Genomic DNA, 27,536 nt, shown 5'->3' on the forward strand with positions numbered 1-27,536 from the left:
CACCCCCTTGCCACAAGCCACACCTCTTCCTGGCCTTGCTTCACACCCTATGTGCTTTTGTCTGGCCTGAATGTTACCTTGAGCTCCAAAAATTGCTTCTTATGCGTAGAAACCATATGGCTCGTTCGTTGCTCTGTTCCCTTGCTCCTTCTGTCCCACCCATCACTGGCATGTGGCTCTCACATGGTTGCCCAGGTGGGAATGCGCTCCTCGGGAGGAAAAAAAGTTCCCCACCCTAATGTATTCTTTTTTTTAGAGTACTTGGAGCTGGGATTGTATTGTGAGACAGCCCAAGAAACCTGGGACTCACCTGAATGCAGCAAGGAAGTTGTCAGAAATTCATCCCGTGATAAGGTGCTCTGAATGGTGGAGGGAGAAGAGAGGAGAAACATAAAGTTGGTGTTAGCAATGTCACTTAAATAACGCAGATGGAGTCCAGAGAGAAAATAAATCTTAATAACCTGTAACCCAGGAGTTAGCAAAACCCAAACACACTAAAGGAGGTATGTAGGAATCTCTGGCCCTCCAGATGTTGCTGAACTACAACTCCCATCAGCCCCAGCAATCATAGCCAAAAACCAAGGGTGATGGGAGTTGGGCGTTGTGGTTCAGCAACATCTGGAAGGCCACAGATTCCCCACACCTGCACTAAGGAGTACTCCCCTTTAGACTGTACTCACTGAGGTCAAACAATCGGTGTCTGGAGAAGGCATCACTGAGAAATTAAAAATGGACTCAGGCATGTTGCATCTCTTTTGAGGCGTTTGCTCTTGCCAATGGTTGTCAGGCAGAGGTTGGGAGTTCTTCTTCTGCACCAGAGGATTTTGGGAGACAGGGACAGACACAGGTATGGCTGGGTAGCCATTCTGCTGCTCCAAGGAGCTCTTTCCATGGTGTTTCATGAACTTCAAAGGAAAAGGAAACATGGCTATATTTAGCTGGTTATTCCAAGGAGATTCTGTCTGACTCTACCTCTCATGAAGCTTTGTTTAAGGAACTGGTGGGAAACCTGTGGCCCTCCAGATGCAGGTGGAATTCCTCTACCAACAGAACTTCGAGAAAAGTTACTAACGCAGAAAAGTGAGGGGATGGCTCTTCTACAGATAAATACTTATTTAAGCTCAAAGGAGCTTGTACTTATTTCAATTTATGTCACACTGGTGGCTTTCCCCTCACAGCACACAATTTGGGGGTTCCTTTGTTAAACTTTGGGGCACCTTTTCAAGGGATCTACTGTCAACTTAACGTGCACAATACCTTTTCAAGGAAGTTGGGGTCTCCTGCTCTGTGCGAAGAAGGGGAATTTGGTGTATAAGGGTCAGCGTACATAGGGGAGGAAGGCAGAGGCACGTTCTCCAGGTTAGTGGGAGCTGGGCAAGTTCCTCTTCGCAAGTTCCACGGTGGCAGCTACAGGAAGAGAAAAGAAGGTTAATGAATGTGATGCCTCACTACTTGAGCAGAAATTGGTTCCAGGGAAAGGTTAGTGCACCTGCAAAATCATATGCAATGCAGTGCATGCAGGGAATTATGATGTAAGCACTGGAACACGGGAAGAAGCTGTATAAAATTACTACTGGTACTAGAAGGGGAGAACCTCAGGCCTGAGAGTTGAATTAGACTTACGAGTCGCTTGTCACCTGAAAGTCTCCAAGTGACTTACAACGCATTTTAAACATAAATATAAATGTATCACGCCATAACAACAGAACGAAACAACCCTCGTAACAGAGAAAGGAAGTGTTGGAAGCACACCACTAACAAAACAACATCATCATAGTTTATCAAAGGCCTGGGGCAAAAAGTTATGTCTTTCCCTGGCGCTGAGAAGATGTCAATGAAGGCATCAGGTGGGCCTCACTGGGGACAGCATTCCACAGACAGCCACAACTGTAAAGCCCTCTCCCTTATCACACCTCTGAGCCTCCCTTGAACTAGACTTAGTTCCTTTTTAAAAATGAACTTCCCAACCTCTGATTTATACTAGCAGCAGTTCCCCAGGTTTTCAGGCAGACATCTTTCCCAGCCCTGCCTGGACCTTGGCACATGTCCTGCCTCTGAGTTGCAATTCCTTGCTACCAAAGTAAGAGCTTGCTGGATCAGGCCAATGGCCCATCTTGTCCACCCAGATGCCTGTGGGGAAGCCTCAAGAGAACCCAAGCACAAGGGGACTCTCCCCTGTTGTGGTTTCCAGCAACTGGCATTCAGAAGCATTGCTGCCTCTGACTGTGGAGGCAGAGCATAGCCATCATGGAGGAAGTTCGAACATCGGTCCCTTCTCCTGGTCGCTTACATTGTTCACATCCAGATGCAACGGGGGAAGAGCAGGATGGTGGTGTTGCTGCACCACGGCGGAGTATGGCTCATTGTACACTGGAGAAAGGACTTCTCCACTGGGATGCTCTGGGATGAGCTGGAAATGGTTCCTTTCCCCATCCTGGCTGTGGGGTTGTGGCTGCTGGGCCAGTGGCCCACATTTCCCTTTGGATTTTCGAGAGCTTCCTTTCCTTTTCAGCTCAGCTTTTGGCATCCCTGTGCTTGTCGAGACTGGCTTTCCTGGACACTGAGAAGAAAAGGAGAAATCATGTGATTTTTATCTGAGAACCAAGCTCCAGTTATGTGCATTTTCCTCCAACATGATGATGATGGATTATGTTCTTCTGTCCTGTCTCCTAGTTATATCTCCTTGTTGTAACTTCCTCTTTGGTCCTGGCTCTCACTGTGTCATTTAGTTTAGTTTTATTAAACATTTATTCATTAAATTTATGCTGGCCTGTTTTTTTATTTTAAAAGATTTATACACCGCTTAATTGTAAAAAACCCCAAGTGGTTTACAACAATAACGCAACAATGAAATGATAATGATAATAATAATAATAAATTTTATTTATATCCCGCCCTCCCCAGCCGAAGCCGGGCTCAGGGCGGCTAACAACAATCAAATAATCCAACATTCTAAAAACATTTCATTATAAAAATTAATTAAAATCAAATTAATGGCAACCGTTGAGCAAAATTCTGTGCAGGTTGCCAGAGGAGGGAGTCAGGCTGGGCCCTGACCAAAGGCCTGGTGGAACAACTCTGTCTTGCAGGCCTTGCGGAAAGATCTCAGGTCCTGCAGGGCCCTAGTCTCTTGTGACAGAGCATTCCACCAGATTGGAGCCGCAGCTGAGAAAGCCCTGGCTCTAGTTGAGGCCAGCCTAACCTCTCTGAGGCCTGGGACCTTCAGGATGTTTTTATTTGCAGACCGTAGGTTCCTCTGTGGGGCATACCAGGAGAGGCGGTCCCGTAGGTACGAGTAAAATAGTTAAAAGCAACCAACATTTTAAAAAAGTTATTAAAATCAGCAACAAGCTAAAAGCCTGATTAAAATCCATGTCAATATTCTGCATGTCTGGAGAGGCTTGCCTAAACAAAAATCTTGTTAGCAGACTCCAAAAAGGGTACAGCAAACTCTCCCAAGCAAAAACCAGAACAAAAGAGAAAGCCATGCAAATTTGTTTAATTTATTGAATTCTCAGAATTTAATGTTTCTTGATGCAGAATTAGGATTACTATGTTAGAGATCCTGCCCCCTGTCACAGAATATATACAAACCCTGGTGGTCAGGATTCAACCAGGATCCTGAACATCAAGGATCCTGCTCATAAAGGAGGTGGCATGAAAACCACTTCATGTTGCAGCTTATCTGGGCACCTAATTTCCAAAATTTTTACCTACCCGGACTGGTTGAGCCTGGGAGTCATCAGCTAGTCGGCATTCTGGCATCACACCAAACGACTGCCTCTCGGAAAGGGAGCCCGCGCTGTTCTGGGAGTGGTGTGTGGATGTTGCCCCCTTCCCTCCTGATGCCCAGGAGTTTGTTCGGCCATCAGACGTGAGTGAGCCTCTCCCGCTTCCTGAGAACTGAAGCAACAAACAAGGAAGAGGAGGATAGGGTTCTCGGTTATTAAACATTGCAAAGTTACAGCTGACTTTCTTTGGGCCAATGTGATACAGAAGGACAGAGTGCTGGCTACTGGCAACAAAAACCCAGGTTCAAATCCTACCCAGTTATGGATTTATCTGGCACAATCTACCTCTGTTGTTAAGGGAAAGTGCAATTAACGAACTGAAAAGTGCAACAGGAATGGTGCATGATAAACGTGAAAGACAGTTCTCACAATTAATAATGTAAGAAGAACCCTGTTGGATCAGGTCAGTGTGGCCCATCTAGCATCCTGTTCTCACAGCGGCCACCCATATGCCCATTCTGTCACACATTGGCATGATGAAGAAATAAAACCCACACAGATCTGGGACCACTTTTGCTCTCAAAGACTCCCACGGAATGGTATGACACTTGCAGGATGCAAAAGCGACACAACCACTGGAACAACTACATCATCTCTGCCCCCACTTTGGCGGGTCAGTAGCTAGTGCACAATAAATGGAAGGGGAAACAGCCAGCTCCTAAGTATTCTGCATAGGTTGTTTTGTTTTAAGCAAGCGGGGGTCTGTGGAACCTTACCTGAGCCAGGTGGTGTGGCTTTGGTCCTGAGAAGCTCTCCGATCCAGAAAGGGAGGAATCAGCATTACGGAACTGAGCTGTCTTAAGGCAGTACAGCCATTCTTGGTAATCGTCATAGCTGGGGCAAATCACCCGAATGGAGTTGATTAAACGGCCTACAAGGAATATAAATTACATTGCCTTGAACGTGATTCGCTCGGGATGTCACACCGGACCATGGTTTGCAAGCTCCTTTCAAAAAGCACTGTTGGGAAGTTCTGCTTTATTTACCCACTTAACCCAGTCCTGTCTGACTGGCAATGCTCTCCAGTACCTCTCAGCCTCCAGGACCTTTCCCATCACCAGCTGTTTGATCCTTTTAACAGGAGATGGCGCTGGGGATTAAACGTGGGGCCTTCTGCATGCAAAGTAACGTGTGCTTTATGTATGTATGTGCTTTAATGCTGAGCAAGATCAGCGGCTCCTTGATGATTTCTGACTCTGGATTGCTACTTCATTAGAACAAACCATAGTTAAAGCTTCCTTAACCACAGTCTGAATGGAGCCTATGATTTCTTCATTCTCTTTCGAATGCTGCTTTCCCCCCAATCCTTCCTTGTAGAGAAGTGTCCCTTCAATGACTTGGTCTAATTATGGTCTAAGGCACCACAATTTCTGCCACTTCCTCCGCCTGAATCAAACAATCCCCTTCTCACTTCTATGCTTGTGATTTGTGGCATACCTTCTATTAGGAAAGATGTTTTCTCGTTTTCTTCAAATTGCACCTGGATTGCATTCAGAGGCAGTTCTCCCTGTTGGCAGAGGGGGTGGGGTGGGGATTAGTAAATTTGAAAGAAAAAAAATTAACACACACCAAGCCTGAGTTTCCTCCTTGGAAATATTTTAAAATAAATAAGCAAATGATGTTGAACTAAACTGGAAAACACGTTACTCGCCTATGGCAAATTAAAAATTGATTGAGGAGATTCACTATGGGTGCCTCCAGACTGTCAGTATATTACAGGAGAGATCTGCACACACACCAGAACATTAGGATCGAGCAATTAAAGCGTATTAAAGCACCCTGTGTGCATGGTTTTTTGTTTAACTGGATTTAATTGCGCTAGGACAACAGACTGTGGTTTGGAAAGTGACAGGGAAATACATGGAACACTGTGAGATGAGTGAATGACTTTTCCACGCTGTGTACAGCTGAACTGTGGAACTCTCTCCCTCAGGAAGCACTATTGACTGCCAACCTAGATGGCTTTAAAAGAGGATTGGACAAATGTGGGGAAGGACAAAGCTATCCATAGCTACTAGTCATAATGACTATGCTTTGCCCGCCACTGAATGCCAGTCGCTAGGAATCACAAGTAGGCAGAAAATTGTTGACCTCATATCCGGCTTGCAAGCTTCTCACGGGCTTCTGGTTGGCCATTGTGAGAACAGGATGCTGGATTAGATGGGCCCCTGGCCTGATCCAGCAGGCTCATCTTATGTTCTTACCAGTAAGGTGTGTAAGCACCCTGCAAAGGAATCAAGGGGCTTTGCCAAGGTCCTTTTTATTGAGCACAAATCGTGATGAATGCACATGGTTATCCTGGTGATTATATGCGATCCTTGCTTCCAGCACTACTTATGCCTACTAAAGTTTTGGGGTGGGCTCACTGCATGCCCCATAGCTTCCTGCTGGCATCCTGTAATTTTTTATACCACAAAAGTTCTACTTTGTTTTTTGTCCTACTTTTGTTGTGCTATAGCGCAAGAGCAATAATGCACTAACATTGGGGAAGCATCACAGATAATCTAATAAAGTGGAATGATGCGTTGGCAGTCCTGTATAAATCTACCACTAATGCGCTATTATTGCATCAATGATATGTTATGGAATACACCTGCAAAAAAAACAACCCCACCAGTCTGAAGGGGCCCAGGACGAATTTTTGTTTTCATACAACTGCCCCGTAAACAGATCAGAACAAATGCTCAATAGAAATCAAATATAGTTTAACCCCCATGTAAGCTTTGAGCAAACAAATCAAGATGAACGTTCAAGAAACAGGCCATCCAGAAGCACCATGATAGTGCCTCCAGTCACTATTTTATGGGAGGAATTCTGGTGCATACTGGTTTGGGCATTTTATGAGTTGAAGCACTCTGTCTCCCTAGAACAACAAATCTACCTTTAAAAAAAACACTCCAGACTTTTTGCAGTTAGGGAAGTTATCTGCCCATGTTATCTAATAATAAACACAGGCAATAAAAACAAATCTAAATGCTTCTACTCCGAAGCATAGTCTTAAAAAGCTGGGCCTCTATGTCTTGATTCTATGTTGTCAAAAAGGAAACACGCGCATACAAGAGGAGCCTATCAGGACGTTCGAGAGAGCGCCAATGTTTGCAGATCTATTTGTATTTTTAAACGAAGAGAATCCCTAAAACAGCTGAAAGAGAACTGAGCATGCTCAGTAGCCAAAGAATGTTTGTGGGCAAGGGGGAAGGGTATGGGGTATTTGCTCAGCTCTTGTTTGTGGGTTTCCCACAGGCATCTGGTTGGCCACCATGAGAACAGGATACTGGATGGGCCACTGGGCTGATCCAACGGCCTGGCTCTTGTTACTTGAAAATATGCGGACACTTAGACAATGCATAATGCAGCCTCAGAGGGATTAGGGAGGGAGGTGGCTTTAATGTTTAGCTGTTTCCTTTGACAAACACAAACAGAATTAGGCAAATCAAGGTCACTACTTTGCATAATTTATGCAGGTTACAGAATGCAACTGTTGGTGCATGGACTAGACAGCCCTCCAGTGGGGTGGGGAGGTTTTCTGATTTACTTTCTTAGTATCCAAAAAAAGGTCACGTCTGACTGGCACACTTAACAGAAGCACCCCACACTGCAACAATTTGTTTCACGTCTCGCTAGTGTGTTTACCTAAAAAAACAGTTGCAACAGATAGACTCTCTGCACTTTGTTCTCCGAAACTCCTGAGTCATCTTCCCAGCTTTAGATGCTCCCCAAACATTGTTTACTCTCCGATACAGTTTGCTCAGGATAACGGCTGCGGGGGACTCAAGTCTGACTTTCCAAGTGACCTCAGTTAAGACGAGGATCTTGGAAAGACCAAAGTTCTGCATGAAGACTGAACAAAACAAACGTGTGTGTCTGTGCAAGAGGCAGAAGCCAGGGGGAAGACAGAGGTGAAAGGCATATTCAGAGAAAGATACGCGAGAGGGATTTCTGGAGGTGGCTCAGTTACTAAAACAGCCATTCCAGAACTGAGCAGGGATACAGGAATAGAGGCAGGGGTCTTTCCTAACCCTACCTGGAGGTGCTGGAGATTGAACCTGAGACATTTTGCATGCACAGGTGCTCTACCACTGTATTACAGCCCTTCCTGAAATTACATTGTGTGGATTGTTGAGAAAAAACCTGCAAGCATGAGCAGCATTGAGTCCACAACAAGCTGTCATATGGAAGCGCCTAGTGTCTTAGGGAGAGGCAGAGGGTACCCATCTGTCCACAGGGCATCTCCTGCCCTCCCAAAACTGCACCCACCTCTCTGGTGCCACCCCTGACCTCAAAGGAATCCTTGCCTCCCCTGCGAAAACAAACCATTCCCTGCTGAGGTGTGTCACTTCAATTAAGCCAGTCCGTGGAGCTTGCTCTGACAGGAACATCCAGGAAGCCCTGGCGATTCCTCACTGCCCCACAAGAGGCTTTGGTTGGCACAGGTTTTGCTGAGCAAGAGGCGTTCTCTGCCATGGCATGCAAAGGCAAGAGCCTCCCTCCAACCTCAATGACAGCCCTAGCTCCCAGGGCAGATGTGGCGCAAGCCTGGCAAACCTCATTCATAGGATGCCTGACATGGCTGCTCAAGAGGGCAAGGCCGAGCGCAGTGTCAGATCTGGAAGCAGAGGCCTGCAAAGACATGGACACATCTGCAAAGGGCTAAGGCTCTCCTTAGATTCTTGTGAGGGTGCTGCCTGCACTTGGGGTTTGCTTATGGGAAGTGTTAAGTACTCGGTGTCTAGTCACACTGGGTGGACTCCATTCATTGCTGCACACACCATCACTTGCACCAAACCCAAAGTGACCTAATTTAGTTTTTTTGTTTTCTTTCTTCTGTTCAATTGGCAATGCACAAAGCCGGTCCGGATTCCAGCATCGTTGGGCAGGAATGAGGAATTCATGTGCAGAAGGGCGATGCCAAGCCCAGGCATGCCCCTGGAAAGCCAAGTTCCTGAAGTGGCATCACAGGTGGATGATGTACTGGGCGACACAGAGCTGAAAGTTTGCACAGCTGTACCTCTGCATCAAGCTCCACTACAAAGCCAGATCCTACAGTACAGAGGGCTGACGTGACTGCCTGTGGAAGTTGGCCTTTTAGGACAAATAAGGTATTTCGCCAATCCCCGCCTACCAGCTAGCTTACTTACAATCAATTGGGGTGGCTCGCCCTGTCATTGGCTCTGGCTCCACCTACTGTTTGTCTCTCTGCCTTCCGCCCCATAGGCACCAGCTACCACTGGATGACTACTGTCATTACAGTGAGCTTGCTTGTGTTGTGGGGGTGTCGCATCATGGGCTCTGGATGCACCCAGGTCTCCCCCACATCCAAATCCATATAGTTTAAAGGTGAAGCAAAGCTGCTCAGCCACAGATAAAAATTCCCACGGTGAAATTTTAGCATGCTGTGGGTTTTTCCTAATGCCAAGGACTGGACCTGGAACCTTTGACATGCAGAGCAGAAGCTCCAGTCCTTTCCCTTCACACTGTCCGGCCTCATGTCCAACCCACGCACACAGAGGTTCTTACGCGCAAGTAGGAAAGAGATCCTTAATCAAGCAAGCAATGGTACAGGGCAGGCAGCAGACACAGAGTTCAACAGACACAATTCAGGAATCAGGCAAGATGTTCAGAACCAGACAGAAGCAACAAAGGTGTCCCAACAGTTTCCACCCACCAACCAGCCAACCTTTCAAAGAGGAGGTGTAACATGCTTGCTTTGCAAGAATGGCGCAATTTCAGACAAGCGCTCCTGTGGGGTGGGTGAGCCTGCTCCCATCTGTAGAGGTGGCACCTGGTCCTAAGTGACAATACCTCTGCACCCTCCCTCTTTGGGCGCCTGATCAGACACGGCTGCCTCCTCCCATGGCTGCCCACATCCCTTCCCAGCATCCATGGAGATGCTCTGCGGGAGGGCAGGGGGAGGAGTCAGTATCCCTGCTCTCCCATTCAAAGTGTCTGAAGTCTTGCCACACCAGGAACAGCCCCCTCCTCAGACCCTGGTTCTGACCAATCAAGTCCTGCTCTGTTTCTTCCTCCGCCTTGGGCCTGCCAACCCAAACCCAAACCTGACAGCAGGGCAAGGCTCATGGCAACTACTGTGGGGATTTGGTCCTCCATGATCAGCAGGGAAACAAAGACCCCTGTTTGAAACCCTGGACAGGGTTAGGGCAGATGAACCAAGGCAGCTTCCTATATTCTTACGCTCCTAAGAGGGGGAATGCAGGCTGCTAGCTTCAAAGGAGGTTTCTATCACCACTGTCAGAAGCAGCACGCCTCTCAGTACCAATTACTGGGAATCACAAATGGGGAGATTTGTGTTCTGTCACTATCCTGCTCTAGTTGGCCACTGTGAGAACAGGATGGGGAGAACTTTGGCACACTTGGTTTGGAAAAACATGTTACGCTTTCACTTCTGTTTTGGTGTCACAGCTGTTTTTCTTGTTCCTCTTATCGTGATGCCAAGGTCTCCATCTAAAGTAGCAAGTATGTGCACAAAGGTCTGAGCAGCTTCTTCAGAGCAGACACAGACATGGCATCGTGCCATCCAGCCTGACCCATCGTAGCTGCCCTACGGTGTGCATGAAACATACAACTGCTGGGTTGTGATGAATATGTAAGCCTAGCAGGACCCAGATTAACAGGCAATAATGGGCCTCTGGCCTGATCCAGCAGCCAGGCTCTTCTCATGTTCTTAATACTTAAATCATGTCTTTGTACCTGCAGTCTTCGGCTTTGCCTTGAAGGCAGTCAAAGGTGGCTCTAGGGAATGGGAAGCCACCCAATTCAGCCAGCTGTCCGTGACAGTTGGACCTTAGCACATTACACCCCACAAAACCACAGGCATTTTTTCCCCTGCAACAACTGCCCAGCAATGTGATCAGAGAATCCCAACCGCTGTAAGGATTTGCTATTTTAAAAGGAATCTCAAGATTGGTTCTGCCTCCTATAACCAGACGCAATGTGAAGACTTCACTGAATCCAAGGGCTCATCCTCTCAAGTGTACATTCTGAGCTCAGTTCTGCATGCCGAAGTATAAAATGTACAAGCCTTGGATCAAGTGTGAGGAGTGGGCACATAGGGTGGCATCTAGTGCTAGTCTAGCTCAGAGTAGACCCGCTGCCGTTAATGGACATGACTAAGGGCTCATCTACCCTTCTGCTTGTCCTGCACCAAGTGGCTTCTCCCGTGCCTTATATGCACAGATCGAAGCGGATTTGTTTTCCCAGGAAAACCCGCTCTTCAGCACTGAGGAAAACCTGATTGACACTTGCTCCAAGAACAGGTTTTCCTGGGGGAAAGAGGCGGGACAAGCTGAAGTCTGGATGAGCCCTAATTTAGGCCCATCAATTTCAATGGTTCTACCCAGAGCAGGGCTTAGCTGCATTCAATCCATATAAAGGTCCTTTGCTGAAACAAAGGGAAAAGGACCCCTGGCAGGAATTTACTTTTTTAAAGGTACATGTTCCGGATTTATTTAGTTTCTAAACTGCAGTCACTTTTCCATTAAAATCAAAGCAATTTATAATAGAAACTTCTAAAAATGTATTTTTAAAAGTTACAGAATATAAAGTAATATGCTCATGGGTAAAACTGTAAAAATCAAAACAGAGGTGGAACAACCCAGTCACCCGGTCAGCTTTCTGGTCCTAGTACAGCCTCTCTAAATAAGCCCTGGGTTACCCAGAGCCAATTCACTGCCAGGGCCCCACTGCTGATGCTTCCACTGGTGCCCCCCTTTAGTGTGTCCTCCCCACCACCACAAATGGCCTGGCACTCTGAGCAGCACCAGGCAGTGAGATCTAGCCACTCTTAATTTCCCAGAATGCCCCTCGCCTAGCATTGCTCTGAGGAATTGTGGGAAATTCCTGCTTCGAGCATTGCTGCCACAGCCTGGTCCGTCCACCAGGGCCCACTGACAGAGGAGAGGGCCCCTGAGAGGACTTTACCCCGGTCTTCCTCAGCCCTGTAGCTGGTTCTTTATGGGTGAGTAAGGATTTGAACCTTGGGCTCTCGGATTGTATGTAGCCTGACACCCTAACCACTATACCACACTCGTTCCACATAGATGTAGGTATGCAGAGCAGCATTCAGCAACACATGCCTCCAGCTGTGAGTATGAAGTGATACAGCCAGGCCAACACTGCCTCCATGAGAAGGAGGCCACAGATGGGCTTGGCCTTTGAGCCTTGAGTGAGGTCACTTCTCCAGCTTCAAAGGAACGCAAATGGAGCCATCGCCCTTCTGGTTCCGAGACAGCTTAACCACAAATATTCAGAAGCCATAGCCGGCTTTCCAAGCAAGTGGACGGAAATATAATCCACGTTGGCCAACTTTACCCTCGGTCTCCCCCCCCCTTTTTTTTCAAGGAGGTGGCGGCAAAGTATTTCCTTTGCCAAGAGCACTTACAACCAAGGACACAAACGCTGGCAGACTTGTCGAGCAGAGGCTGATGAAGCCAGCTCACCAGACAGGAAGCACAGGCCAGGGCAGAAGAAGCAGCAGAGGTGGAGCATAGCAGCCCTCAGTTCACATTTCACCTCTGCCACAGACTCAAGTTGCTGATCTGTCTTATGGGGCCATTGGCAAAGGCTCTGCCTGGATAGCCCTATAGGACAGCTGCATATTCCTGAATTGCATATTCCTCAGGGTCCCTTCCAACTCTACTATAAGTCAGATATAAAAAGTGGTATTCAATTAGGTTTTACTCAGAGCAGTTTTAGAAGCTGAGATATGAAAGCTAGGAGCTAAATGGCACCTTAAACATAGGTTATGGGTCCAACAACGGAATGTCTACGTGTGCTTTTTTATAACAAGAATACAAAGCTGAAAATGAATGAACTGCAGCTAAAATATTATGTTCATTTTTCACATGGTCTAGTCCTTCCCCTGTCCACCCTCCTAATATTCTTCAGAGGGTCTCTTCTCTAGTCTAGAGTAGCATTCAGAGAGTCTCTTCTCTAGCCTTCAGAGAGGCATGCTCCCTTTCCTCACACATAGAATGAAGATGTCTTCTAGGATGCCTGCGTCTTGCTTCAGAAATACTGTTTCGAACCATTTGCAAATTTAAAAGCAACAGACCGACGGACTAAAACTCACAGTATGGATTGATTAAAAGGTCTTTAAACTCAGGTTGCAGCCCTAATTACATAACACAGATGTTATTCAGTATAGGCAACATTAAATAAACGGTACAGGGGTGTGGAGAGTGTTGGGAGAAGCTCCTACCTTAAAGTAGAGGCCGTTGCGTTCTTCGGATACTATGACCAGGGTGGAAGGATAGAGGATCAGTAGTCGGTCATGCTGCTCCTGTTAAGAGACCAAGAAGATCAAGGGTCATATGGAGCTGAAATTGAAGATTCAACCTGCCTAACTACTTGATGAAGCCAGAAGTGCAGAAGGTACCAAAAAGATACAGAATTAGGGACATTGGAAGGTGCCTTATACTGAGTCAGACCATTGATCCTTTTAGCTCTATATTGTCAGCACTGGCTGGCAGTGGCTCTCCAGGGAGTTTTTCCCAGCCGTACCTGGAGAAGCAGGGGATTAAAACTGGGACTGTCTTTATGAAAGCTGATGCTCTACTGTGGAGCCACAGCCCTTCCCTTACGACAAAGGAACACAAGAAGTTGCTTTACACAGAGTCAGACCCTAGCTCAGTATTGTCTATGTTGAATATAAGTATTGTCTATGTTGAATATAATATTTTTTTTGGAAGCCGCCCAGAGTGGCTGGGGAAGCCCAGCCAGATGGGCGGGGTATAAATAATAAATTATTATTATTGATTGGCAGTGGCTGTCCTGGGAACTGTAGTTTGTTAAGGAAGTTGGGAATTGTAGCTCTGTGACGGGTAAATGACAGCTACCACGATTCTTTGGGGGAAGCCATGACTGTTAAAGTGGTATAAAACTTGCTCTAAATGTATGATGTGGATGTAACTCCTAAGTCTGGAGCTGACCTTAATCCTTTTTTGGAGTTTCTGAAAGACCTGGGCTCCTCTGGGAAGAAAACAAACAACAGATTGGTGATACCTGAACCTGCTAGGCCAAAAGAATCCCAGCTTCTTTGCTCTTCAGTTATAATAAAATTCCTGACGTTTGTCAAGGGAAGCAGTTTGCAGGACCACAGCTCCTATACCAATCAGCTGTGTCAATCACTGGAATTTACTAGCAGCAAAAAATAAAATAAAATGATGAAACTTAAATAATCTCTGTGTTGTGTGGATGAAGCCTTGGTCATTGAGGGTCCTACCTGAAAGGGCAAGTGTTGCAGCTTCACTTTAGAGACGCAAAGGATGTCACCTAGAGACTCCCGCTGGGTGCCTCTCCACTCTTGCACAGCGGCATTCTGCACAGACCACCTCAGCTGCTCTCTTCTGATGGAGCTCTGCTTACATTCGTTCTAAAGGGGAAGGAAGCATGACAATGAAGGACACAGAACCGTCTGCCTTGGCTCAGTGCTGAGCACAATGGGTGGCTTGCCGGCAAGACTACTATATCCGTAGTTTGCCATTTAGAGACTTGGCATGATTAAGTGGTATACTAATAGCTCAAATAAATAATATTTTTTAGTTTGAAAACTTGTTTATTTAAGCAATTAATATACCGCTTTAATCACACCAAGTCTCTAAGCAGTGAACACAATTAAAAAATAACAATACAACAGATAAAATCAGCCCTAAAAACAGTAACCTTCCTTAAAATGCCTGCTGAGCTAGAAAAGTCTTTGTCCAGCACCTGAAGTTCAGCAAAGTGAGGGCCTCTCTAACCTCAGCTGCGAGGGAGCTCCACAGAGTTGGGCCCACAAGACTTCTGGTGAAGTAAAAGCTGTGTGTCTGAGATATGGAGAATAGCTAACAGAGGGTCCTCAGAAGATCTCGGTGATTGGGCAGAGATATAAGGGATCAGGTGGTCCCTAAGGTATCCTGCACCCAAGCCATTAAGGGCGTTGCAAATTAATACAAGGATTTATTATAGTCAGCCAGGGCAAGCTTTTGAGAACTGGTGCTTTGGGCTGGCAATAGTTTGTCCCCAGCAACAATGTGGCTGCAGCATTTCCCCCCCTGACCAGCTGTAGCTTCTGGGCCTTACGGCACTGCAGAAGTGGGGCCTTTTTGGTGGTGGCACCTGCCCTCAGGAACATGCTTGGCAGCCGCAAATAATGGTTGCTTTTAAACACCACGGGGGGGGGGGCCCACATTTTTTGCAGCATTTCTCCAGACTGTAAAGTTTTAATGTGCCGTTCTGTTATTTATTTATTGTTTTATTGATTTTTTGTGGTAAGTATATTTTGGTGTTAAGATAAACCACTTAGGGATCATAGATGTCAAGCGATATGAAATTATGAACTGATTGGTTTTTACATTTTTTATTTACTTTAAAAAAATATGTGCAGCTAAACTGCAATCGCCTCTAAGCTGCGTACAAGAAATATACTACAGAAAAGGTAAAAATAAGTTAAAACGATGAAATCGGACTTCAGTTGAAATGCCTACTGGTACAGCAACAACAAAAAAAGATCTTCAGTGGGCGTCAGAAGTTCAAAAGGGAGGGAGGGAGTCTGTCTGATCTCAACTAGGAGGGTGTTCTGTAAAACTGGGCCCACAATTCTGAATGCAGAGATGCTTCTGGTAGATGTGAGTTGTGCATCTGAGCTGTTTCACTATTTAAGAGATATCCAGGCAGGCGTTCGAGACCAAGTGTATCTGCCATTATTACTGCATTACGCTCTTTCTTTTTTAAAAAGCATATATTCCATTTTCTGTTTCACTGTAGTTAGAACATTTTGGGGGAAACATACTTTGAGATACTGTATGGCTAGCATGCCACAGACAGTCGCTACCTGCCCACTGTCGACTGACTTCCCTAAAAAGACACTCGAGGGAAATAAATAGGATCTAAAACCAGTTATCCTGGTTTCCGCTTCAAATTCTTTTGACAAACTATTTGTCAATGCTTTTCAACCTGGAACATTTCCCCCTTTATACAGCTACGGAAGCAGCAACTGCAACAAAGACTGAGCTGTCCAGAGCCAGGCTGGAAATAGTGAGGAATGGGGGGAAACCAACCCCCCCCCCATTAACCTGCTCCCTCTCTCTTTCTCTCCCTCCCCAGATACTATCCGGGAAAGGATTGCTCACCCTGGGAAACAGACCGAAAGAAGCCAGTTTCACAGCACAGAAGAGTTTTTCTGCTAAGGTATTTACAGGGGCAAAAACAAAACCATCAGGCCTCACCTGTGTTTTGAGTCTTTCCTCCCTCACCACCCGCACCTCACAGCTGCTGGTTCCGGGCTGGTTTCCAGTTTGCCTTGCTAACTCATCATTTCCCACGCTGACTAAGCCTTTGTTTCAGGAAAAGATAAAAACCCCTCGGATCCCCACCCAGAAAAGGGCTATGCTTGTGGCACAGGAGGCAGCGGGGCAGCAGGGGGGTAAGGGAGTTGCAAGGGGTTTCAAATCGGGTGCAGAATGAGCTGCCTTGGGTGTTCCAGACAGACATTTTCAGCACTTTGTTAGCTTTACTAGGAAGTATTTGTTTATTTATTTGATTCTGTTTTATGAATCACTTCCCATAAAATATCCCGAAGCAATGTCACAGTAAAGACACCCACAACAAACAATTAAAAGCAATTCCATATGTGGGAACAGTTTAAAAACAGTTCCCTGTGGTTGAACAATTCAATGTACACAGAAACATAAAAGCAATTCCATATATAACCACAGTTTAAAAAACCCCATTTCATTTAAAAAATCAATTACAAATCCAATACAGCAACTTTTTTTTTTTGGCCTAGTGGGCTAGATCTTTATCAGCCCCCACACAACCTGCAGCCAACTTTGATGTCCACTCTTGGGCATGGTTTGGGGAAATGCCCTTGCAAGCCAAACTGCACCCACTAGCAGACCAAGACTGGCCCACAAGCCAGAGACTCCCCAACCCTACAATACAGACTGGGAGCCGCACTGATAAGCCTGTTTCTTATTCCACTGTTCCTGCAGAACATGGGCATTGTGGGGGCTAGCCCCAACTCTTTTGTGTCAGAACCCAGATCTCCTGTGGATGTTATTGACTGATGACAGGGGGGTTGTAGGTGCACATAATAGATTGATGGAGAAAGGCAGAAAAGAGAGAAAGAGAAAAGAGATCACTGGTCCCTCTGGTTCAGTATTGTATACACTGACTGGCAGCAGCTCTCCAGGGTTTTCAAGCAGGGGACATTCCTATCCCTACTTGGAGATGTTGGAGACTGAACCAGGGACCTTCTGCATGCAAAGCAGATGCTCTGCCACAGAGCTACAGCCCTTTGTGGCTTAGGCCATGTTAGACGTTGGACAAGACTTGCTTTGATTTTAATGTATACATAAATACTGGGCCCTGAAAATTCTGCTGGCACCCCATAGCTTGAAGTGAGCCCTGACAGAAAGAACCAGAGGTCTCCCCCCCAACACACACACACACACACACACACAATTGCATTTACATGTATAAATTAACATATACAGACTGTATATAAATTTGTGCCAAAAGTCCTCTACGTACCTAGCAACAAACTTACACCTAAGCAGAGATCTTGTTATCTGGGTGTGTAATTCAGCAACCCATCAAACTCATCTTGCTGTTTTGTGAGATTCTACAGTCAGATCAATGTCAGGGCAAGGGAGGAGAGGTTGGATTAGAACAGGAATTATAATCTCCGGCCGTCACTCCGATTTTTACATGTTCACCCTGCTGGCATGCAGGCCATCCCCAAAGCACTCACCTGAGCAAGGAAAGGCATGTCGAAGCTCCCTCCATTTAGATGGATCTGCTTCTCCAAGTGGTAGAGCCAGCGCTTCAACTCAGACCTGTTGGGGCAGTAGACTGTCAGGGGGTTCAGCAAGGGACCTAGAAAGGCGAAGGACACAAGGAAGGCACGTTAACAGGTTGAACATACAATGCAAGACGCGGGCAGGATGGTCTTAAAAAACCCTTCCGAGGGACCTTGGGGAGAAGCTAAGCTTGATGATAAGGTGTGGCACTTCCAGGCGGTTACTATTTCTGAGCGGGGTTCAATCATGTACCAGAAAATTCTCTATTTTTCTTTCTTTTTTTGTTGTTGTTTTTTTCTGTAAAAGGTAAAGGACCATTAGGTCCAGTCGTGACTGACTCTAGGCTCTGTGGTTTAACCCACAGCGCCACCTGCATCCCTACAGTTTTTTCTGTGTTACTTACTTAAACAAAATAAATAAATAAATAAAATTTGAAAATAATAATGAAAATTTAGGCTGCAAAGTACAGCTGGTTGGGAGCCCACCCCGCAGAAAAATCAGACTTTTTACGATAAGAGAAGTGACAGAAAATTGCAACTTGGATGGCTTTAAAAGAGGATTAGACAAATTTCATGGGAGGAAAAGGCTAGCAATGGCTGCCAGCCCTGGTGGCTATGTTCTATCTCTCTGGTGGAGGCAGCAATGCTTCTGAATATCAGTAGCTGGAAAGCACAGGAGGGGGAAGTGGTTGTTGCACTCAGGTCCTGCATTTGGGTTTCACATTGGGGCACCTGGCTGGCCACTGTGAGAACAGGATGCTGGACTTGAGAACCTAAGAAGAGTGGATCACCTAGCCCAGCATCCTTTTTCCACAGTGGCCAACTGATCCGACAGGCTCTTCTTATGTTCTTACAGACTGGAAAGTGTAAGGGTAACTAAGGGTAACTCTTGCTTTGCTGCAATGCTGTCTAACCTCCGCACCAGCAAATCAGAATAAGATTGCTCATTAGGTAGCCCAAGTTGTCAAGCCTCTCTGCAAACAAATCAGGATTAAGGTTCAATAATCAGGTTGTCCAGAGGCGCCCACTGAGATAATAAACTCAGGAAATTACATGGTAGAGCACTTCCTGGCTTGCACTATTACCATTACATCTGCACAAGTTGCATAACTGCAGGATCCATCACATTCCAATCTCCCTGCATATTGAGAATCAGGACCGGGCCACATTCATAACCATGCATGCAAAACACTGTGATACCACTTTATAAACAAGTCATGGCATATCTGTAGCTTCCTGCTGAAAGCCTGTAACATTTCCATACCACAACTTTCACACCACATTTGTTTTTAGCTGGGCACACATAACTGGTTTAAAACACAGCAAGGTTTCTTTTTAATGCTGCCTTTCACATAGCATTTGCATGCCCTTTGAACACCTCGGTACAGTCTGCTACATTTCCATGTTGTCCACTGTTGGTCCACACCGGCAGGTGAAAAGGGGGCCAAGGATGTCTCCATATGGCTTATTTTTCCAAACTGGATGAAAACAGGTTTGGGGGAGGGGGAGGGAGAAACGCACCAAAACACAGTATTTCTCAAGAAACTATAGGGTAGATGTGGACTGTGGCTAATGTGTTTGTACACAGTAAACAAGAGTATGCAGCAGCCTTTGTTGAATTATAGCCTAAGTATGCTCTTCCATGTGGCAGTAATGTGGTAGCATTGGGTAAGAATCAAATGATGCGTGGGTGATCCAGTATAAATCCACCACTAAATGCCTGGCTGGAGTTGGATCCTATCCTCCCAGCTGCCTCTGCCTGCTGCAGCCGCTCACACACCCTTGTCCGGTAATTACGATAAGCACCAGAGCAATATTAACCTCCCACTTCCAGTCTGACCGATGCTCAGCTACCCTTCATTCATTGCCCCGCCTCTTGTTAAAACAAATACCAGGCACGCTTTGAAACGACCTGAATGGCAGTGCTTGGAGCCTTGCGATAAGCTGACACTCAGCAAGCCGTCATAACAAATCATTATCAGCAGAATGAGTACTTTGGCCTTCTGGGGAGGTTTCTGTGGCAGCGTGCTCAGCGAAAACACTGATTAATTTGGCTTTGCAATATCTTTGGGAGTCAGGGGAAAAAAACAATTCACTTTATGTGGTGCCAACTGGGGAACTGAAGCAGAGAGAAGTGGGGGTATGTGTCTGCTGTACTGCTGCAATGCTTTGCCTTACAAGAGTATATAAATTCTCTCGATGTATCAGCACCGGTTAGAAATGTGAGAACTTCAGCAAAATGTTGCGGCATAGTGTTCCCATTCAGTGTTCCAGCCCACCAACTAGTTGTGCTCTTTCCAATATACTCCATTCCATTCTCCACCTAACAGATGCTCAGTATTCTGTGGCAACTGAACATGCTGAGCCATCACTGAGCTACTTAGGGTTTTGTTTTGGTTATTTTTTCAGGGGAAGTTGTCCCGTTAGCCTTATTTTCCTTAAGCGTTTTTATTATGATTTTTGTTACACTACAGCACAACACAACATTATGGTATTATACCATAACAAGGCCATGGTAAAAATAACTCCCAGTCATAGATCTGCTCTCCTGGGTTCAAATCCTCACTCAACCATTAAGCTCACTGTGTGCTCTTGGGTCAGCTGCTTTCTCACCGCCTAGCCTATTTCACAGGTTTGTTGTGAGATTTTTCCTGCTTCACCTGGAGATAATAGTTATGGAATATTAGAGATGGAAAGGGACCAAGGGGGTCATCTAGTCCAACCCACTGCAATGCAGGAATCTTTCTGCTCAACGTGGGGCTTGAACCCATAATCCTGAGATTAAGAGTCTCATGCTCTACTGACTGAGCTACTGCAGTCGTCTGCTCATCTTCCCAACCTACCTCAAGGCTAGCAGAATAGAACTATTCTCCTTTCATCCCTGGAACTTCTCATGTGAACTTTTCTTTTTCTGCTAGGGAAATGAGAACACTGCCCCGCCCCCCCCTTCATTTTCATTTTCTAACTTTCTTTTTCAAGGGAATTGCCCTTAAGGGGAGGAGGAGGAGGTATGCCTTGTGATTTTTTAGATTGCAGAGGGGAAAAGTTCACACCCTCTCGATAAGCCCAGATGCTTATTAACACAGTGCCTGCAAAACCTCAGACTGTACCCAATTTCTCAAGCCCATTTTGCATATCAAGATGATTCCTGAATTTGGGCAAGCTGCTGCAGCCTAGTGACTCAAAAGCTATGTAGGTAGTGTGACGTCATCTCTCCACCCCTGCTCCTCCCTCCCAAAGCTCAAAAATGGATTCTTCTCCCTGCCTTAACATGTAGCAGAGTCTCTCCATGACCTGTTTGAATTTGGAAATAAGACAGAGGCTGCATACAGACCATACAATTTAAAAGCACATGACTTCTCCCAAATAATCTTGGGAAAAGTAGTTTGCTAAGAGCATTGGGGAACTGTAGATCTGTGAGGGGTAAACTACAGTTTGTTTGTTTAAAAATATTTATATTCCACTATTCATTTAAAAAATAATAATCAGAGTGGTTAAAGAATTATATATGAAGCCATAAAATAAAAGCTACACAAAAAAGTTAAAACTCAGAAATCAGCTAACCATTATGGAAATATGTGTACTTAATTGACTGCATAAGCCTGATGGAATAGAAAAAAAATTCAGCAGGCATTTAAATGTTGAAACAGAGGACGCCTGCTGAATATTTATTGGCAGAGTGTTTCATAATACTGGGCTGATGACAGTAAAGGCTCAATTATTTGTTGTTGTCAAATGAGCCTCACCAACTCAGGGAACAACCAATGACCTCAGTGATCAAGCTGGGATATAAGAGCTCAGGTGGTCTTTAAGGTACCCTAGACCTGAGATACTCAGGGCTTTGTTTATTAATGTGAGGGCTTTGTTTATTAATGTGAGGGCTTTGAACCTAGCTGGGTAGATGGATAGTCAGTGAAGTTATTTAACAATGGTGTCTCCCTTGTCAGCCCCCATCAGCAGTCTGGCTGCCACATTCTGCACCAGCTTGCCTTAGTATTCTCAGTGTAGATCGGCAGCAACTCTCCACGTTTTCAGGCAAGGGGCATTCCCTGCCTACCTGGAGTTGCTGGGGACTGAACCTCGGACCTTTTGCATGCAAGGCAGATGCTCTACCACTGAGCTATGTTCCCTCCCCAAGAAGCGTGACTTCCCTTTCCCAGGGGCTCACCTGGGATTTGAACCCAGGAGCTCTCATACCCAAAGCGAGAATCATACCCCTAGACTAACAAGACTACAAGCAGATGCTATCAGGACAGCCAAGTTATGTGGCCATGTCAGTCAGCCAACCCTTCCTAGGACAGCAACCTGTCTGTTCAGTGGCTCCAAGGGCTTAGTCATTCCTGAATTGCAGCAACTGCTGCTCAGCTACCAAGAATGATTGTTTAAAAGCAGGAGGTAGTCAGAGAGAGAAAGAGAACCCGATAAAGATTGTGGACTCAGACAAAGGCCGATGAGTGGGTGTCTTGGCACTGCCTGCCTACGTGCTTCCAGGCCAGATGTGTTTTGGCAACAGCAGCTGGAATTCAATGCCTATGTCTTTGGAGAGGGCCAACATGTCCAAACTAAAGGCCCATCCAGACTTCCTTTTCTGCCGCATTTCTAGGCACAGGCCTGCTCTGTAAAGCTCCACGTTTCAACACTTTTATTTTTGCCCCAATGCTTTCCTGTGAAAACCCATTCTTTGCCACTGAATCGAAGCAAACGACAGCCAGCAGAAAACCCAAATTGCCATTTGTTCTGATTCAGCATCAAAGAGTGGTTTTTCTGGAAAAAGGGGCAGGGCAAAAAAACAAAACAAAGCAGCATTTGGGTGGACCTGTGCCTAGAAAGGACGGGGTAAAAAGGAAGTGTGAATAAGCCCTAAAATAGTAGCTCTCAATTTGTGGGGTTTAGAGGAGATATAGCATAGTTTAAAAGTGGCCGGTGGGGGTCAAAGTTAAAAGGTTGGCTAGGAACATAAGGCAGTTAGAAAGAACCTGCTGGGACCAATTCAAGGTGCTCATGTAAGTGTTTAAAGCCCTAAATGACTTAGGCCCCAAATATCAGAAATACATCTCCTTCCCTACAGACCTTGGGTGGTAAGCTATTTTTGGTTTGGCTCGTTTCACAATTGCAAAAGTTTTGCAGCACAACCCCAAATTGCCCCGACACACACCCTTTTCAGCCCTACTGACATCAGCTATTCTGCAGGTTCCCACTTTGCACTGCAAAAGCATTTCACCACCACCATCTATTCCCTCCCACTTAAGAAAAAGCACCTCCTAAGGAAAGCATTCATCCCACAGTCACCACAGAAAATGACGTCATACCAAAAATAGGTACGTCAAAGAGTGGCTTGCTCTCACCTGTAATTTGAAAGGCATGCATCTCCTGTTGGGCGCCCTTTGGGTTTTCAAGCTCGTTCAGCTGAATTTCTCTCAGAGGCACCAAGCCCTGTGAAAAGAGAATGTAACAATCTTATATCTGTCAACCCAACTGTGTTTACCAAAACTCCCCTTTTAAATCCAGAAGTGTATCAGAATGGATTCAGGCTTTGGTTGGATGGCGCCTTGTACACCTCCTTCCAGCAACTCCTGCAGCACAAGCTGGTGCTAAACATATGCTCTGCTTTCCTTTGGGTCGCCATCAGTGAGACCGAGAGGGGGGTCTTGTTGTCTGGGCAGCCCAAGGCCTCCATACACACTGCCCAGGCTTGCCCCCCTCCCCGGAAAGGGCACTTCAGTGCTGCTGATGCAGCGGTTTGACTTCACCCCCAGAGGTGTACTCCATTGTCTCTCGAAACAGATGCGTGCCAACAACAACAATTTCCAACAAAGCATCCTGGCAATTGCAGCATATTAAGGGTGCTGAGGGTGGCACTGTGGGTTAAACCACAGAGCCTAGGACTTGCCGATCAGAAGGTCAGCAGTTCGAATCCCCACGACGGGGTGAGCTCCCGTTGCTTGGTCCCTGCTCCTGCCAACCTAGCAGTTTGAAAGCACGTCAAAGTGCAAGTAGATAAATAGGTACCACTCTGGCGGGAAGGTAAATGGCATTTCCGTGCGCTGCTCGGGTTCGCCAGAAGCAGCTTAGTCATGGTGGCCACATGACCTGGAAGCTGTCTGTGGACAAACGCCAGCTCCCTCAGCCAATAAAGCGAGATGAGCGCCGCAACCCCAGAGTCGGCCACGACTGGACCTAATGGTCAGGGGTCCCTTTACCTTTACTAAGGGTGCTGAGGGTTGTTAGGAGATCCTGAACAAACTACGGTTCCCAGCATTCTTTGGGGGAAGCCAGGACTGTTGAAGTGGCAAAGGATGCTTTAAAGATATGGTACAGATGTAACGACTGGCCCAGTTCCTGTGTAACTCTTGCCCAAATCACAGCTAGGTGTGAACAAGTGGGGGGCGGCGTGTAGTCAGAGCAAAAACTGTGACTGCCTTACTCCTTCCCCAGTCCTGCTGCTGCCTTGCTACCTGGAGCTAAACAATGATTTGGCTTAGTATTACATCCCAAACTGGGCTCATAGTTTTTTATCTTCTCCAGACAAACCATAAGCAGCAAACCAAGAAAAACTCTGGTTACAGTTCATAGCCTGCCTGGAGCAAAACTGCAGGCAAGCTAAGCAGCACAGTGGGCAGTAGTGTAGTGGCAAATTCAGAAGTACACAATCCCTTTCATGATAGACGCAGCCACACCCCTTCTTGGATTATACAATAAATCTTACAATTATACAATTAGGGATGCTATGCAACAATCAATGCAGATCTCCGTGTGTTGCCATTCTGCTAGATCTATTATTTTCATGTGTATGAGCAAATGATTTGGAGTGCTCCAATATATTCCACTGCATGTTAACAGAATTAGGATACAATTATCTTGAAACTGAAGCACCTGGCCGCTTTCAGTTTTCCCAAAAGCTTAGCTTTGGAGCACACAGGGGCTGAAAAGCTCCCCTTCCGTGCTGATTGGGCATCTCTAGGGTTCTGTATACCATTTTTCTAACGCAGATCTAAGATGCTGGAGACAGGGACCTGCCTTTGTGAAGCCAGATTAACTATACCAATCAAGTCAGAGGCAGGAGCAAAGCGGCTGCGATTTTTAGCTTTGAGTACCTGCACGCTTGCTCACTCATGCTTAGCCATGGTCTGGCTTAGTGTTCTGTGCAAACCAGGCCATTCTGTGCAAACCAGACACATGAGTTATTCCCACGATGGTATCTATTTGAATAATGACCTGATGCTACCCAAGAAGGAGGCCTAATTGACACAAACAGTAGGGGAGCAAATAAAACTGTTATGGACTCTTTGCAACAGGTGACTCATTGTGATTCAGCCTGGAGGACATTGAAAGCTACCTTATACAGAGTCAGACCACTGGTCTGTCTAGCTCAATGTTGGCTGCACTGGGTGGGAGGGGGTGGAGACCCATTTTCAGCCTGAGGGCCACATTCTGTTTGGGGCAACCTTCCAAGGGACTGGTGCCACTGGTGGGTGGGGCCAGAAGCAAAAATAGTAGCCTGTAAATGCCACTTTTGCAAAGTAGGTTCTCTATCCTCCACCTTATCAGAGTTCAAGCACACATTTTAGCCAGGCAAAAATACTTGGGCTGCTAAGCAGGGCCACTGAGCGATATGGTGTGGAAGAATTCTGAGGGTCAGATAGAGAGGCCCTTTTGAAGCTTGGGCATGAGGTTCGCCACCTATGCTGTCATTTGATGTTTATGGTCTGTGGGTCAATATAAACAGAAATAACCCTAATGGCAATTTCAAATGAAAGCACAGGATACAAAAAAATTAATTCTCAAGTAAATTCCCCACAATGCACTGGGATTGCTCTCCCATGGGTTCACAGAAGAAATAATTCTCAAAACAGCTACTCTCTGTGCAAAGACAGGTCAATCCACTTTACAGTGGTTATTTGGAAGGCCAGGACCAGACAGAATGGAAAAGGCATGATTCAGCAATGTCAAGAGAGGTCTGGGGGAGGTTTCACGCCCTGAATGCACCCGCAAAGGCAAGAGGCTTTGAGATCCAAAAGTGCTTTTTCCCTTGTCTTGGTTTGCTGCATGATTCACAAGCATGCAGTGACAAACTCATTTGCCTTGGATAACCAAGGGAAAGAGTAAGTCATTGCAGGGATTGTTTATCTGCATCTCTGGCAGAGGGAACTCAGAAATGATTTATTTATTCAGATTTATGCCTCTGAATACCAGTTGCTGTGAATTGCTGGTGGGCAGAGTGTTGCTGCGCTCATGTCCAGCTTGAAAAACTTCCCAAAGGTCAGCCACTGTGAGAACAGGATGCTGCGCGAGAAGGGCCACTGGCCTGATCCAGCAGGCTCATCTTGCATTCTTATGATGTGTTAAGAGTCTGCCATCCTTTACCTGATAGGTGAGTCCATTTGGACCGAGGGATTGAAAATAGAGGTATGCTTGAAAGAGCTCCAGGTAGCAGTCGTTCATCTCCTACAACAGAATGAACACATTAAAAAAATGTATTTCCAGGGGACAGAGATCTTTAACATTATGTACTTCAAAAATGCCTTCTGGGACTGAAGGAGACTTGAAATTAGTAAAAATTTAACGCTCTAATAGCATAAAGAGAAGGAAGAAACTATACAGAATTCAACAGAAAGGAGGAGAAAAGGGCAGTGTTTAAAATGTATGGTGTGGCCTTAATACATTAGTCTCCATGGCCCAATGTTGTGTATTAAACATACAGGGCAAGAGGGTCAAGCTCAGGACATCCTACTTGATTAAGTGATCCTGATTCTGCACCACTGCTTAAGCAATGCCTTGCTGGATCAGATTCAAAGCCCACACAGTCCTGCATCCTTTGCAAGAATATAATAAAGTAAAAGGCACTAGACTGGCCATTCAGAAATTTAAGCTCCATCTGTGCTATATGCTGAAAGTGGTACCATGCTGTCTTGAACAATCATAGCTTCCTCCAAAGTATTCTGGGAACTGTCATTTGCTAAGGGTGCTGAGAGTTGTTAGGAGACTCCATTCCTCTCCCAGAGTGGTTTAGTAATCAATCCTTCTTCCCAGGCAACTCAGAATTGTAGCTCTGTGATAAGAATAAGGGCACCCTAACAACTCTCAGCACAAGCTATAGTTCCCATCATTCTTTGGAAGAAGCCATGGCTGTTTAAAATGGCATTATAGTGCTGTAAATGTATAGTTTAGAATCTTGTATCTACGCCGCCCTGACGTTCCTTCTCTCAAAGCAACTTTTGGCATCTGCCTTTCCTCCCCTGCGAGCTCACCTGACACTGCTGAAATTTAAACTTGACCTTGGAGTAATAGATAATCTTCCCCAGGTTCCGCACCACAGTCTTCCTCCTTCCCTTCTTGAACAGGTTTGGGAAACGCTGGTCAAAATTTTCCTTCTCATTTTCCTGGTTGGTGAGGTTCTGCAAAAAAAAGAAAAGGTTAGAAATATAGCATTTTTATTAAGATAATAATAATAACTAAAAAGTCAAAAATGGCTCATCACAACAGGAGATCAAATCCTTCAGAACCAGCCAGGTGTTTTTTTTTTTGTTTTTTTTTTAAAAATGGCATTCAACAAACGTTTACTCAGAGTAGGCTCATTGAAATTAATGAACATGACAAAGTGAGATCCATTAATTTTAATGGGCCTGCTGTGAGTAAAGGTCAGTGGAATAGGACCCAATGTGTTTTGACACAATTTTTTTCTTTTGTGACTATTTGCTATGAATGTAATTTGTTTTAACTAATTTTAATACTGTATTTTAAATCGTTGTATGCTGCCCTGGAATATGCTGTACTGAAGGAATCAGTATGTTTATAAGCGCCACATAATACTTGCACCTCATCTGTAAGAATTTATTTTTTAGTGTGACAGCACCAACCCTTTGGAACTCCCTGCGTATTGATATCAGGCAGGTGCCTTCACTGTATTCTTTTCGGCACATGGCACAGACATTCTTATTTAGACAAGC

The 27,536-nt window shown here is 45.7% G+C and overlaps 1 protein-coding gene across 2 annotated transcripts in view; it reads right to left on the reverse strand.

Moving 5' to 3' along the window:
- The window catches only part of PLEKHN1 (pleckstrin homology domain containing N1), a 55,144-nt gene that overhangs the window by 3,803 nt on the left and 23,805 nt on the right, over nucleotides 1-27,536 (reverse strand). Inside the window, exons 3-15 of one of the 2 annotated variants that reach the window (XM_081016087.1) lie at nucleotides 26,838-26,984; nucleotides 25,954-26,034; nucleotides 22,935-23,022; nucleotides 17,542-17,666; nucleotides 14,032-14,181; nucleotides 13,009-13,089; nucleotides 5,229-5,298; nucleotides 4,508-4,662; nucleotides 3,718-3,903; nucleotides 2,291-2,560; nucleotides 1,258-1,407; nucleotides 681-905; nucleotides 311-359 (exon numbers count right to left, since the gene is read on the reverse strand). In XM_081016087.1, coding sequence (XP_080872213.1) covers nucleotides 311-359; nucleotides 681-905; nucleotides 1,258-1,407; nucleotides 2,291-2,560; nucleotides 3,718-3,903; nucleotides 4,508-4,662; nucleotides 5,229-5,298; nucleotides 13,009-13,089; nucleotides 14,032-14,181; nucleotides 17,542-17,666; nucleotides 22,935-23,022; nucleotides 25,954-26,034; nucleotides 26,838-26,984 — 1,777 coding nt within the window. The remainder of the gene's footprint in view (nucleotides 1-310; nucleotides 360-680; nucleotides 906-1,257; nucleotides 1,408-2,290; nucleotides 2,561-3,717; nucleotides 3,904-4,507; nucleotides 4,663-5,228; nucleotides 5,299-13,008; nucleotides 13,090-14,031; nucleotides 14,182-17,541; nucleotides 17,667-22,934; nucleotides 23,023-25,953; nucleotides 26,035-26,837; nucleotides 26,985-27,536) is intronic. The other variant, XM_081016088.1, reaches the window with a different exon arrangement.

The sequence above is a fragment of the Podarcis pityusensis genome (genome assembly GCF_964106645.2).
Source record: "Podarcis pityusensis genome assembly, chromosome: 8".
Classification (NCBI taxonomy): Eukaryota; Metazoa; Chordata; class Lepidosauria; order Squamata; family Lacertidae; genus Podarcis; species Podarcis pityusensis.